A 15,050-nucleotide genomic window follows, 5' to 3' on the forward strand; every position below is an offset into this window, starting at 1 on the left:
AATTCTGTGTTTACAGAAGTATTAAATATAAATGTAATAACACTCACCAAGGTGTAATGTGCCATTTTAATTTTACTTTTCCAAATCCTAATTTACATATTCATATCACACATCACAGCTACCTTAATTATTGTTCATATAATAAACGACGGTTTAAATCTAATTTTTACAATCCCACTGAACATTGGGATGTACTAGTAGGACGGTCTATCTGATATGACTGAAATCAACACCACTTATAATCTTTCTGATAAAAATTCGATAAGAAAAAAGTTAATCGTATGTGCTTATGTGTTCCAATTTTTCGACGAACTTGTTTAGCATAGAATTGCATACGGTTTTCAATTTAACAGTGGCGTCTGCTTTGAAAAATTTAGTCAATACAATTCAATTTGGAATCTTCGTTGTGACAATATAAAATTCAGTGGTGGTTCGTGAGTTCTGAACCTATACAGGGTGCTACAAATTCGAGGTACGAGCATTGGTATCTCGGTAACCGTAATAGATACTGTTGCGGACCCGTGTGCACCTAACGATCTATGGACTATTCTAGAGTTCTTTACCTGTCGGTATAAAAGCCGGCGGATGTGGCCTACAGGGGGCAGTTATAAATCGACAAGTGCAGTTGACGCGCTAAAAAGATTCAAAATAAATTCTTAGTTATAAATCGTTTGTAAATAGTTCTATAAGTCTTTTATCGTTATTGTTTTTGTTAATTAGTGTTAAATAAATAGTGTTTAAATAAATTGTGTGTTCCGTGTGTTCTATCCACACGGAACCGACGAAAAACGTAACAATACGAACATGGTTACATTGGGGCAAAGTTGCGCTTTGGGATGTTCACCAAGATGCCATCAAAAAAGTTTTAAAAATTTCAAGAATTGCTGAGTTTTTTGGAAAAAACTGAGTTTCTTAAAAATGAATTTTATTTTTTCCTGTCTTTACTTTTTAGAAAATCAAAAAAATAATTGCACATTCTCATAGCCACTTTTTTAAGGGCTATCCGATTGATAGTATTTTTAGATTTTCAAATTAGCTGATAATTTGTGAGATACAGAGTCCAACTTAATTTTTTTAAATACGGACCTACATTTTTCATTTCAGATTTTAAAAGAACTCGGTCTCCGGAGTACAATGATATTTTTTTTTTGTTTTGATATTTGAACACAATTTATTTAAACTAATTTCAAGTCCGGCTCTGTTTTTTTTTCTAAATATTTAATCTATTCATCGTTGCAATATTGATTAGCATTCATATTGCTGCTATAACAATGACTTGGGGTAAAACATTGAATACGGAAAATCAAATGCAACGAAATAATATAAAATAATTAATATAAATATAATATAATATAAACAATCAAACCATTTTTGCGGAAGATGAACTGAAAAACGTCATTTGTAAAAGTGAAATCAATTCATCTCAGCATTTATATTAAATAGTACAAAATGCATTCGGAAGTATAAGAAGAAAGTTCAAAAAACTATAAATAAAATAGAACGAAAAATAAATTTGTGCAATAGGGAGGGTGGTAGTCCTTTCGAACATGTAAAACATTAGAAACTAGTTTGTAGAAGTTGATTTATTTATAATAACTACGATTAATATTATGCATATTATTAGATCGCACAATGAGATTTCAAATTCACAATAAAAAAAAGGTGGCCCTAGTAGCTGCACTGGGATAGAGTGGTTCACTTTGCCCCAAATAAGTCAATGTGTATTTCTCACTAGACTTATTTATTGAATCAACTAATTCACCACTCATAATATTCACAGTTCTCTTCGGCAAATATGTTGTAAAAATATTCACATCACTTTCATTCAACAATGTTACAAATATAGATCTACCAAATCGTGTATTACTAATTAGGATCTGCTTAATTTTATATGCTTTACCAATAGTCAAACTCGTAAATTTTTTTCTTGGTAATGGGTCGATGTATTTGTTAATAACACTATTAATTTTTTCTAACGATTCTCTAGACATAATTAATTCCGCCACTTACACAATATGTAATAAACGCGGACGCTGTTTACTGTATGTTGTAAGGAACCTGCCAATATGTAGTATTTTCTTCTTATGTTCTGGATGAAACTGCTTCTTTTAATGTTGAGATACTTCTACTGCTTGCTGCCTTTTTTATAATAAATAACTTACACTTTATCTTAACTACTTTGTACTTTATTTTTAGGAAACTTTTACAATTAGTTTTACAAGTAAATATAGAAATTGCCGAATATAACTGTCAAGGATGTATCGAAAATAAAAGAGACTGTCGAAAGTAAAGGGAGTATGTTTGGTAAGGCTACATCTTGGAAGAGTGTTTTAGAGTAAGTGAGCCTCTGAATGAAACGAATTAATTCTTTTGAGTGTTCTCCTTCAGTTTCTAAAATACGGTCTCCGACTTCCCAATAGCCAGGGGCGTACAATATACTTTTTAGTATTTTTAGGGTAAAGTTCATTAAGGTGTCGATTCTTCAAGAAAAAGATAACTAATGTCTAGACTTTACAATATTTGTGTATAGAAACGGACATGACTAGAATGTAGAATGTTTAGGAGGGGAGTTAATCACCGCGACCTTATAGATCTATTGTGTGTTCCTCTTTCTTGAGTTATAACGAGTTATAACTCATCATACAGTCTCAGGGCTTTAAGAAAAGCCAGTATCTGAGACGGCTCCACAGAGGCCAGCTCTCCATCCTCGACATCAGACGTACCAAGGTTCATGGCACGAATGGTCGTCGTCTCGGCGCACTCAGTGATAAGGTGTTCTGGTGTTTCCCCATTTTTCCCACAAAATCTGCATTCGCCGTTGTTTCTCAGTTTCAGCCTACTGAGGTGTTCGTTGAGGAGACAGTGTCCTGTTAGAAACCCCATGACAATCCAAAGATTGTTTTTACTTAAATCAAGGAAAACCTTTGATTTTTCTCGGTCATAAGTTCTAAGGAACTTTTTCGAGTGTCTTAGACCGTTGGAGGACACCCATTCCAAGTTACGGATGGAGTCTTCCAGATTCTTCAGTTCCGCTTTCAGTTGGTTCCCATTTGGAAAACAGAACGGTTCTGGTCCAGTTAGTGGAGTGGTCGCTCCTTTTCTATCTAGATCATTTGCTTTTTCATTGCCTTCTATCCCTTGGTGAGCAGGCACCAGAGTAGGAGGACTTTATTTTCTTTGCCTAATTTGTTGAGCTTCTCCTGACATGACTAACAAAGCTATATTATTACAATACGGACTTTCGACTAATAATAAAATTAAAAGGTTGTTTATGACTAAGAGTTTGGTCCGGCGGTTATTTGCTTTTAAGGGTAATGAATGTTTTTATAAGCCCTTGATATTGGGAAAAACTTGGTACAGATCGTCTTTTAGATGCACAAACAAATTTTAACAGTGGCGTAACTTAAAAGAGAGAGAGAGACCTTTCCTAAAACTATTATCAAATCTAATTAATATAGGCAGGGATACAACAATGTTATTAATCGATGTATGTTGAACTTGTGGAAACTGTATACTGTATGTTGATAACAAATAGTGTATGTTGAACTAGTGAGGGATCAAACTATTATGAAACAATAGACTTCAGAATTTCTTTTTATAATAAACATTTAACTTTGAAGAAATAGCGTCATGGGGGAAAGGGGGAGTGGTATCTCGACATAGATGTCCTCGAAAAGGCGTTAGTTTCAGCCTTGAATGAAGGACACACTAGGGTTTGCATCCATCTATAACACATTGGTTTGGGCACATATAGTGGCCTTGAAAACGCTTGGGTTTGGGTACAAATCGTGGCCTTGAAAAAAAAAGGGGTGGGGGATAAACCGCGACCGATAAGGCCCTCTACTCATACTTAAATAAAATTATATAAGAGTTTCTTGCCTTGAACTGCTAATATAAGAAATTAATTCCACGCTGTGTTCGACATAATGTGGATCAACCTGCTCTCACTACCGGTTTCGGGGCCCTACCCCATCATCAGATGAGCTTGGGTATTTCCACAATATGTCGAGCACAGCACAGAGTATATAAACACGACTTGTCGTAAAGTAGCGGTAAGATATTAAGTCCCGCATCGCGAGATAGCAAAATTATATATAAAATAGCTTTAAAATTTATTTCCCTCATACTTAAAGTATGATAACATTTTATGAATTTTGATATTACACACTCTATACCAAACCATTAACCGTTTTTTAGAAAAAAAAATATTAAAAATGTCTGGACGAAAAAAACAGCCTGTCACAAAAAATTGTATAACCCAAACGTCAATTTTGGTGATTATCACAGTCACCGTAGCATAAAAAGAAGACATGTGGCCGAGGGGGTCTCACTTTGGTAAAAAATGTACCTGTACTGCCAAAATATTATTTTACTGCCAAGCGATTGCCAAGCGACTGCCAAGAAAATTTACATATAATTCCAATAGTGAGATACCTCTCGTATGTGGCTATCCGTTTCAAAAATGAAATTGCTTAAACGTCGTATAGTATTGGCATATCAACCTAACACTCCATATCAGATTTTTCTAACATTCTAAACGCTTTGTTTAACGCTTTTTTTCTTTGTTTTTTTCTATCTTACTCAACATAACTATATTCTGTTCAAACCAATAATAATTTTTCTCCGCTAACATATAAAATTCAACTTTATGTCTTGATAAATCATTTTTACAATCAAAATGCATTTTCAATTCAATCAATACTATGCAGAAAAAGTGCGTGACAAAACATAAGTTGGGTAAAATTTGTGTGGATTTATGATGCCTATAAAACACAGGGTTTAATATAAACAGAAACAAGTACAAATATATTTAAAATTAGCGGAAAAAAATATTAAGTTATATATTAACATAAAATTTTGTTTATACAGAGTGGTAATTTCGAATTAATGTTGTACTGTATACAGAAAAAGTTCGAAATAAATGGGATTTTTTTTATTTATTTTACATTATTTCTAGGCCCCTTCGCCCCTTTAGATGAATTGTTAGTTACGCTAATGAACAAGGTATGTATTGAAACCACATTAAAACTACTCACCATAGGCTTTAATTTCCTAATATATTTTTGTCCATTTGAACTTGCAGCTTTTGTCTTTTTGATTTTATAGCGGCGAAGAATGATTTATGATATTTTTTAAACAATAATTTTAAGCAAGTAACACAAATTTTAGCATCAAGTCTAAAATTAAAAAAAGTAATAACAGTTACATTTAATTTTTTATAAAAAAAATCATATTCAACGCTAATTTCATAAATATTCAGTTTCAGTTCTATGTATATTAGGATCTGAGCAGTTAATTTAGTAATAAAATCAATTTTAAATATGTTTTTTTTAATTCAGAAGAAATGTTGTATACTTACCTGTATAATAAATATCTATTGATTTTGTAAATCAGCAGCACTTAGGTAATTGAATTTAAAAATTATCATTAAAAATAAAACATTTATAAAACATGAATTTCGCAATTACTTGTCTGTCAAGAAAATATTTCAAGTAAAAAAATATTTAATTACTATTCTTACATTTGTTTCTTCTGAATTAATAAAATAATTAAAGAATATACACAATATATCGTAGTTCTATAATCCTAACATACACAAATCCTCGAATATCCTTACAATATCTAGATAGTTAATACTTATAATTTACCTTACCAACGAGGTTTTTATTTCACATGTTTTCCTTTAATATTATATTAATATGTCTATATTATTAAAGCTTATTTGTATCATTAAACAAGGGTATCATCAAACCATTCTTAAAGAATAACTTATAGGAAATATGAGTTCATTTTATTGACAATTAGCTCGTCAAAAGTCTGTTTTTGTCAATCTCTGTCAAAGTTTGTAACCAAAATTGAACGAAAATATTCTCACTTCCCCAAAATGTATACAGGGTGTTCAGAACTGTATTCCGAAAACTACGGCAGCATATTCTGCAGATATAATAAGTAAAAAAGTTCGTATAAATGTATGTCCCAAAATGCTTAGTTTGGGAGAAGAAGGGTGTAGAAGTTTTATTTTTATTTCGAATTTTTCCAAATAAATTCTAAAGTAACGTCAATGTTTGGATGAAAATTGGTGTCTGCTGGGTGTTTTTTGACATGACAAATTTGATTTTGATGCCAATATGACTCCTACTTGTAGAGGACGTCCCCTACATAATTTTAAGTGGTTTGAAGTGTAATAACTTTTTGTCCGTACCTATATAAAACTACTAAGTAAAAAAATATACATTTACGACGTTTTTTTGTGTAAAAATGTCTTTTTTTTTAAGCCGGCCCGGATTTGGAAAAGCGTCCGGGAAACCTGACTGCAAAAACTATTTAACTTAGTAAAATATTTTACCCCTAGTTATAGTTGAATAAATTTCTCAGTTACTTTGTTGAATATTTTAGTATCTACGATGCTACAGATCTACTTAACCGACGCATGTTCGAAAGTACCCATTTCTATACTATGGCGATCAAATTTTTCGCCTTTGGTGCACTCCTGGAAAGTGAATGTTTTTTTGGTTTATATTTTGTTGATCCCGGGGCTGTTACTTGCGTCCTATAAAAGTTCATAAATAAATTTATAGTTCTTTTTTTGCGACGCCTGAATTTTGTCCGGATTTCTGAGTTCACTTGTCCCGAATTTCCAAAAGCCATTATGAAAACCCTATATATAAGCATATATTTTTATTTGACAATAAGTTTAAGTAAATAAACAACAGAATTTGAAGAGGGTACTTATTGTATTTCTTATTTATAACGTACCGGGTGACCAACTAAGAATGGACGCCGACTGTATCTCAGAAACTATACTTATGGTATGACTTTGGGAAAAAAATTCTACCAAAGAAATCGCTGGAAATTAATTTCAAGTTCAAAAAATGTCCCGCTAGGGGGCGTTTCTCTATTAGCCAATCAGAAAACAGAGTTGTTCTCAAAAATATGCAGCTGAACAGGTATTTTAAATTTTACTATTGTAATCATGGAGAAATTTGTAATTTTTTTTATATAGACTATTTTGCTCTATCTCATAAAATAAAGTAGTGGGGGAAGGTTAAATTTGCTTTTAAATTTGCGTTCGTTCTTTATTCGACCTCATAAATTGAAACCCGGACGTATTGAATCCGATGACCTAGCTGGTTATGAAAATATGCCGCTCCAGCGTCTTTGTCTACTAAAGAAGGTGGTATCCAAGAAGCCCCACACATTCACAGCAAAATAAGCAGCACAACTGCATCAACTGCATCAATTACACCAACTGCATTCATGCTGATGAAATTGCAACAAATGCAATTTTATCATGATGGATCTACTAACAAAATTGGCAATTAATTTCTTAGGAATTATGGATAGTTCATTTCATTGAGATAGTTAAAAAAGTTCAATCATTCACCATCCTAGAATTCCTGCCTAAACGTTTACTGACCAACGGTCTTGGTGCTGAACTACTTGCATCAAGGGTAGATTTGGACCAGTAGTTCGTATTGAAAAGTGACCCAAACAACATAAACTTTAATATAATAATAAATAACACAAACAACAGGTAAAACACGAAAAGAAGTGAAATCGATGACGAACTTGGATTAATAACTAAATGACGTTGACGTTACATGAAATAAACCCCCGTTTTCGGCAATACGAAAGTCGGCCGTTTTCTGTTAAAAGCAAAATGGCGGCACAAAATTCCTAGAAATTTTAATAAAATTATTTATTGTCCGACTTTCGGATATTTTAATCTGAGAACTACCTATGTATAATTAACCAAGAAATTCGTAAAAATGATATGGATGGATGATAATGTTACATGAACACGTTTAAATATTTATGACGTCATTTTTTTAAGAAAACGCCCGAAATTGCGATGCATGAAAACTGAACTTAAACATTTTGATATTTTGACGTAACCAATTTACATCTTTTTGTTTCCTACTCTACTACTATAATTTTTAGACCATATAATCCTAAGCGGCAGCCTAACATGATTTGTTCTCTTAATGTCTCCGGTTAGAAAGAAAATAGAAAGTTGCGGTTTGGCGCTGATATTTTGGAAATTTTCTGCTCTATTTAGCTGTGCTAAGAGAAATATAGCCTCCTATTTAATTTTTTTATACAAAAGCGCAATATCTGTTATGATGTCAAACAGCGCCCTCTAGTTACCAGGAAAAAAATTATGGAAACAAAATTTATACTGGAGATCATTAAGGAAGAACTCTTTTAAACGAGCCCTAGTTTGTTTAAATCGGGTAACCTAAATCAGAGTTATCCTTATTTTAATAAAAGCAAATTTAACCTTCCCCCACCACTTTATTTTATGAGATGAAAAATACAAATTTCTCGATGATTATAATAGTAATATTTATAATACCTGTTCACCTGTATATTTTTGAGAAAAACTCTGTTTTCTGATTGGCTATCAGAGAAACGCCCCCTAGCGGACATTTTTCGAACTTGAAAATAATTTCCAGCGATTTCTCTCGGTCGATTTACTTCTAGGAATTTTTTTCCCAAAGTTATACGATAAGTAGTTTCTGAGATACAGCCGGCGTCCATACTTAGTTGACCACCCGGTACGTAGTGTTGAAATATCAGAATGAGAATATATTGGGTATCAATGTAATTAATAGATTCCAAAATTCTGAGTGATGCTTTAATATACCACCTATCCATTTTATTTTGTACCATAACAAAACAATATTATTTATAAAATATAACAAAAAATTTTTAATTTTAAAAAATACGCGCAGAGAATTTGGAACAAATAACCATCACAAGTGTTTGATAACAATGGCTGTCTGAAATTTTATCAAATTCTGTCGAAATAAGAATGTGATATTTAAAAAGTATCAATTTATTGCTAAAGATATATTTTTTAAATAAACCCTTAACTAGACGACATACGTGTCGGTTCCAAAATAAAAATGATAATAATTATCTATACGACCTAGACACAATATACCAGTGTACCTGCAATACAGTCCAAAGTACTAACTTGTGAAAGGTTATGGTTTTATTTTGTTATAGAGAAATTATGCACTTTATTTATTAGAATTGTTTCATCGCACATATTTTTTTTTTACCTTAAGCCTTAACAGGGCAATTTGCAGGTGTCAATCTGCAGGGGACAATCTAAAAAGGAATTGCTGAATGTGCTGTCTACATATTACATTTTTGATTTTTATTTTAATATTTAGTTAAAATTAGTTTGTATAGTAACATAAATATGTAGAAGTATATGTATATGAATATTATATGCATAAGTAAAGGTGCCCGGTGGCGTAGAGGTACAGCTCACAAGCACAAAGTTGTGGGTTCGTATCCTACACCCGGCATTTCATCAGTAGACTATTTTTAATAAAATAAAAATAGTTTAGGTACCTAGGTCGACTTAGCCTTAAATGAGTACTTGGGATTCACAATCCTGAGGTAATAATAGGCGGTTGAAGCGTAGCGCTAGCCACATTACCTTCCTTGTATACCGAACTACTCTCACATGGCAAGCTGTAGTACTAGCCGGAGAGCTGGCGACATATTTAGAGAACATATTTTAGGCAAGTTAGAATAACAAAAAAAAATAAAGTTTAATAACTTGTGAACCCAGAATCCTAAGTCTGGCTGGGGGGTTGGGGGTATTTCGCTACAGCGCAACCCATAACATTTGCAAAAAAATAAATCCAAAAAACATTCTTTAGGCAACTTGAAATTTGTTTATTCTTAAATTTTGGCATCTATTTAACCTAGAAATAAGTGTGCCAGACTTTTTTTTCGGGTTTAAAGTGTAACCAGACCATTCCAAATATGTTTAATTATTATACCTGGAAAACATACTTTAGGCATTCTAAAATTTTTACAGCGTGTTTATTAGATGATATTAAAAAATACGTGTTAATTGCCAGACGAATTCGATGGGATTTAGTACTTGCCAGACGCGAATAAAGATTTTAAATGAGCGCGACAAGAAAGTCTTATGAGTATCTATAAGCGCGAAAAAGATAGTTTAGAGACCCGTCGGCAGCCGATGCGGCTGACGTAACAGTATTTTGAAGTACTTCAAATTTTCATAAAAACATTTTTTTTTTCGGTTTCATTTCAATTATTTGCAGGCTTTTAATTCAGAGATTATTTTGTTGGAAAGTTACCATGTACAAATATGTATTTATAAATTAAATATTGACGTGCATAGTGTAAATAGTTTAGAATAATTACTGCAAATAAATATTTTAGTAACTACTAATTTCGCTACTAGCTACTAAATCACAATGGGTAAAAAACATTTAAGTTGTGTAGTTTGTAAAAAAGTTACTAGTGACAAAGTTATTGTTTTTGATAAAGGCAGACTACAAAAATGCAAAGAATTTTTAAAAGTGCGCTAACAACATGGATTAAAATTTAAAGAAGTGGTTTTACCAGAAAACGTAGTTATTCAATATTAGTTAACGTTATGCAATATTAGTTAGTTTTTTTTAAGTTTTTACGACTCCCAAATTCTGTTACGTCAGCCGCATCGGCTGCCGACCGGGTCTCAATAAACTATCTTTCTCGCGCTTATAGATACTCATAAGACTTTCTAATCGCGCTCATTTAAAATCTTTATTCGCGTCTGGCAAATATTAAATCCCATTGAATTCGTTAGGCAATTAACACATATTTTTTAATATCATCTAATAAACACGCTGTAAAAAATATAGAATGCCTAAAGTATATTTTCCAGGTATAATAATTAAACATATTTGGAATGGTCCGGTTACACTTTAAACCCGAAAAAAAAAGTCTGGCACACTTATTTCTAGGTTAAATAGATGCTAAAATTTAAGAATAAACAAATTTCAAGTTGTCTAAAGAATGTTTTTTGGATTTATTTTTTTGCAAATGTTATGGGTTGCGCAGTAGCGAAATACCCCCAACCCCCCAGCCAGACTTAGGATTCTGGGTTCACCAGTTAATAAACTATACATTTTTAGTTATTCTAGCTTGCCTAAAATATGTTCTCTAAATATGTCGTCAGCTCTTAGGCTATACCTTGCTACTCCCAAGACGTTAAACTATTACTATATGCATAAGTAACATTTTCAAATTTCATTTTCACATGTGTGAGCATAAATTAATGTAAACACAAAATAAATGTTTGATGCCAATGAATGTAGCAAAGATCTCTTGTTTAATTTCCAAACTTCTTTCTTCAATTTTCAAAGATATGCTATATGGCAATGATGGTATGGTATGATATATGGTATGCGGCAAAGATCTCTTGTTTAATTTCCAAACTTCAATTTTCAAAGATAATATACTATATGGTCAGACATTTGTGTAGAGTTCTCAGTGTTAACTCCTGTAGTACCAAGACTATACAGGGTGCCCCAGAAATAAGTGCAAGTATTTTAACTGGTAGTATAGTTCAACCCCAGAAACACGCCTATGATGTTTTTTTTCGCGAAAAAAAAAATTTGAAAATTCAAAATTTTTTGGAATTTTTTTTAGTTAAAAAACATAATTTCTTGATAATATGACAACATATGTAGGTATTAGATAAAATTTACCAGAAAGAAAATTTAGAAAAGATCCAGTGGTTTCCAAAATTTTAGCAAAAAATAATTTGTTTGGAAATTTTCCTCCGTTATTTTGGACTTATTTGAAAAACGATAAAGAGAAAATATGTTTCTTTTATCGAGATCTACCACCCTTTAAATTTCTTGCACTTATTTCTGGGACACCCTGTATATTGATTTCTTTCTTCAGTCTCTTTCTTATACCTATATATGCTCCAATACTTGGAGTTCTTCTTTGGTGAGTTCAACAATATGTGACTTTAGTTGGTATTTTACATTTTTTTCCTTTTGTACCCTCAGATTTCTTTATTTATACTGTTTGTCAAAAGTGGAGGGACCCAGTTTTATGTCAACAATAAAGTACAGATAATAAAAATATATCTTCTAAAAGCACCCCACAACCTGCCAAAAGAAGTATTTACTATTTGCATCCATTATTTATACTCGCAATATTTCAGATAACTATCTAAATATAAGTAAACATCCTGTTCTACAACCACAGATAAGTTAGGTATAAAAAGTCACGTATAGACCACCCAAGTGTGACGATTGCAAGTTAGTGCCCTTAAGACAATTCTTAACATACAGGGCTGCAGTCAAAGGCGGCGTTATTTGAAATTTATTTTTATTAATTGATTTGTAATATTTTTATATTCTTACTACAGAGATAGCTGTCCCCTGATGTGATGAACACTTCTAATATCACTTTAAGAATAGAATAATATTAGAATGTAAAACACTAGAGAATGTAGATTTTGTGGGGAAAATGGGGAAACACCAGAACACTTCATCACGGAGTGCGCCGAGACAACCATTCGTGCCATGAACTTCGGTACGACTGATATTGGAGATGGAGAACTACCCTCTGTAAAACCGTCCCAGATACTGGCTTTTGTCCAAATACGTTTATATATTATACAGGGTGGCACACCTCATCCGCCTCGTTTGATTATACGAAAACGGAAAGATGTAGAAACAAAATATTTTATGGGTATATGTGGGGAGGCAATGTGCACAATTTAAAATTATTTTGAAATATACTGAGTGACTCAGAACTAAAATTCATACCAAAGTTATATTTTTTCTTATGGAACACCCGGTATTTTATTTCATTTTTGGATTTTCGGGCCCAAAAAAAGGCATTTATTATAAGGGTTAAATATGTTTAAAATCATTAGTTTTTGAGATATTTAAAGATATTTAAATATGCATGCTACAAGAGAATTAATTATCAGCACCCTGTACATTACTTTTCAGAATTAATTCCTGTGCTGAGTTTAAAGGTAAAGAAATAAACTTTACTGAAAAATGTTTCCTTAAATTTTTACAGGGGTACCAAAAATTAGTGATCTAATTTACGGATATATTTTACATAAAAACTTTGTTATTTCAAATGCAACACCCTGTATTTTTTTAAATAAATTGAAGCAGATTCAAATGCTCTTTCAAACTGTATTAGGGTTTCCTATACCTATCTATCTCAGATTTTAAATAAAAAGCAACTTTTTAATAAAATGGCAATCAAGATGGTTGATATCGCCATGGCAATTTTCTAGTGACAGTTAGTAACTATTTTCAAAATCGACATTAGTGTATGGACATTATTATTTAAACAGTTTACTAAAATTTACCCACAATATTTTAATAAGTAAGTATTCTTTATTTTATGAAGAAAAATAAAGCCATATGTATCTGCTGGTGGAACGAATGGATACGTTACTAGTTACTAGTGATTTTGTTTTGTGAGGAAAATTATTTCTTGGTCTCAAGAGCTAATGCTCAAAGATATCCAAATAGGAATCTTTCTGATAAGCTTTCCTTTGAAAAAAAGACTATTGAAAAATTACTTATCCTATTTCCTATTTCGCAGAATTGGTATTGTAGTTTATAAAAAACGTATTAGGCAGAAACCTGTCGTTGGAAGTGAAGAAATTGAATTTGCCGTAATTGGCTCTTTTATAAAAAATTCATATATCTACAAGTTATCGTAAAATAAAACAAAGAACTACTTCTTCGTTTTTCTTGATAGAATAATAAATACATATTAATAAATATTATTTATTAAACTATTGTAGGTCAATTAAATAAAAGTAAACTGGTATAGATTTAAATAAAGTCTATAAACTAATGTCGATTTTGAAAATAGTTACTAACTGTCACTAGAAAATTGCCATGGCGATACCAGCCATCTTGATTGCCATTTCATTTAAAAATCGTTTTTTATTCAAAATCTGAGATAGATAGATATAGGAAACCCTAATATAGTTTGAAAGAGCATTTGAATCTGCTTCGATTTATTTACAAAAATATAGGGCGTTGCATTTGAAATAACAAAGTTTTTATGTAAAATAAATCCTTAAAATAGATCACCAATTTTTGGTACTCCTGTATAAATTTAAGCAAGCAATAATATTTTTCAGTAAAGTTTATTTCTTTACCTTTAAACTCAGCACAAGAATTAATTCTGAAAAGTAATGTGCAGGGTGTTAATAATCCATTCTTTTGTAGCATGCATATTTAAATATCTTTAAATATCTCAAAAACCAAAGATTAACATATTTAACCCCTTTAACCCCTATAATAAATGCCTTTTTTTGGGCCCAAGAATCCAAAAATGAAATAAAATACCGGGTGTTCCATAAAAAAATATAACTTTGGTATGGATCTTAGTTCTGAGGCACCCTGTATATTTCAAAATAATTTTAAATTGTGCACATTGCCTCCCCACATATACCCATAAAATATTTTGTTTCTACATCTTTCCGTTTTCGTATAATCCGTTTTCGTATAATCAACCGAGGCGAATTAGGCGCGCCACCCTGTATATATTATATACGGCAATTTAAACGTATTTGCTTTTGCCAAAGCCCTGGGACTGTATGATGAGTTATAACTCAAGAAAGGGGGACTCAATAGATCTGTAAGGTCGCAGTGATTAACCCCCTCCCACTCATTCTAAATTCTAAAATTCTAATATCACTTATATTGATAATAATAATAATATTATAATCCATGATAAAAATACTAATTTAAGAATGTAATGTAAATTTTGTTAGTTTTGCAGTGAAACTTCTTTACGGAGCAAAAATAAATTTTTGCTCCCATTTTCTATTCTATTTTTTATTTTATTTATGTGACACACGAGCTAACGACACGCGAGACGGAAAGTGGTAAAGACGCGCGCTGGGAGTAAAAATTCAAAGCCAAGTCACACGAACTAGCGAGACACACCCTACGGTCTATAAAATACGTAGTGACGCGACGTGTATTTATGGGCAGTCCACGTGTTTATCAAAAATATTGATATTTTAATATTAATTTTGTGGAAGCGAATCAAATTATTTTTCCATAGCAACTGTTAAAATTGCCTTATATCTATCAAAAATATGCTGGCTGAGGCGCGCCGCTGACTCAGGAGAAGGATCGATACGGCCACCGAGTGGGGGTTTAAGATTATTATTTGTAGACATTGTATTGTCAACTCTGACGCGTAGCGCATCTCTCGCGTAAATCTGA

The 15,050-nt window shown here is 32.0% G+C and overlaps 1 protein-coding gene across 4 annotated transcripts in view; it reads right to left on the reverse strand.

The window, feature by feature from the left end:
• LOC115888217 (glycoprotein-N-acetylgalactosamine 3-beta-galactosyltransferase 1-like) overlaps positions 1–15,050 on the reverse strand; it is a 90,389-nt gene that overhangs the window by 69,227 nt on the left and 6,112 nt on the right. The window contains exon 1 of one of the 4 annotated variants that reach the window (XM_030907883.1): positions 48–225. The exons of the other annotated variants lie outside the window; for them this stretch is intronic. Coding sequence (XP_030763743.1) covers positions 48–65 — 18 coding nt within the window. The 5' untranslated portion in view covers positions 66–225. Of the gene's footprint in view, positions 1–47; positions 226–15,050 lie in introns of those variants that run through there. 4 annotated transcript variants of the gene reach the window in all.

Source organism: Sitophilus oryzae, unplaced genomic scaffold, assembly GCF_002938485.1.
Source record: "Sitophilus oryzae breed Bouriz unplaced genomic scaffold, Soryzae_2.0 scaffold_1167_pilon_pilon, whole genome shotgun sequence".
Lineage (NCBI taxonomy): Eukaryota > Metazoa > Arthropoda > Insecta > Coleoptera > Curculionidae > Sitophilus > Sitophilus oryzae.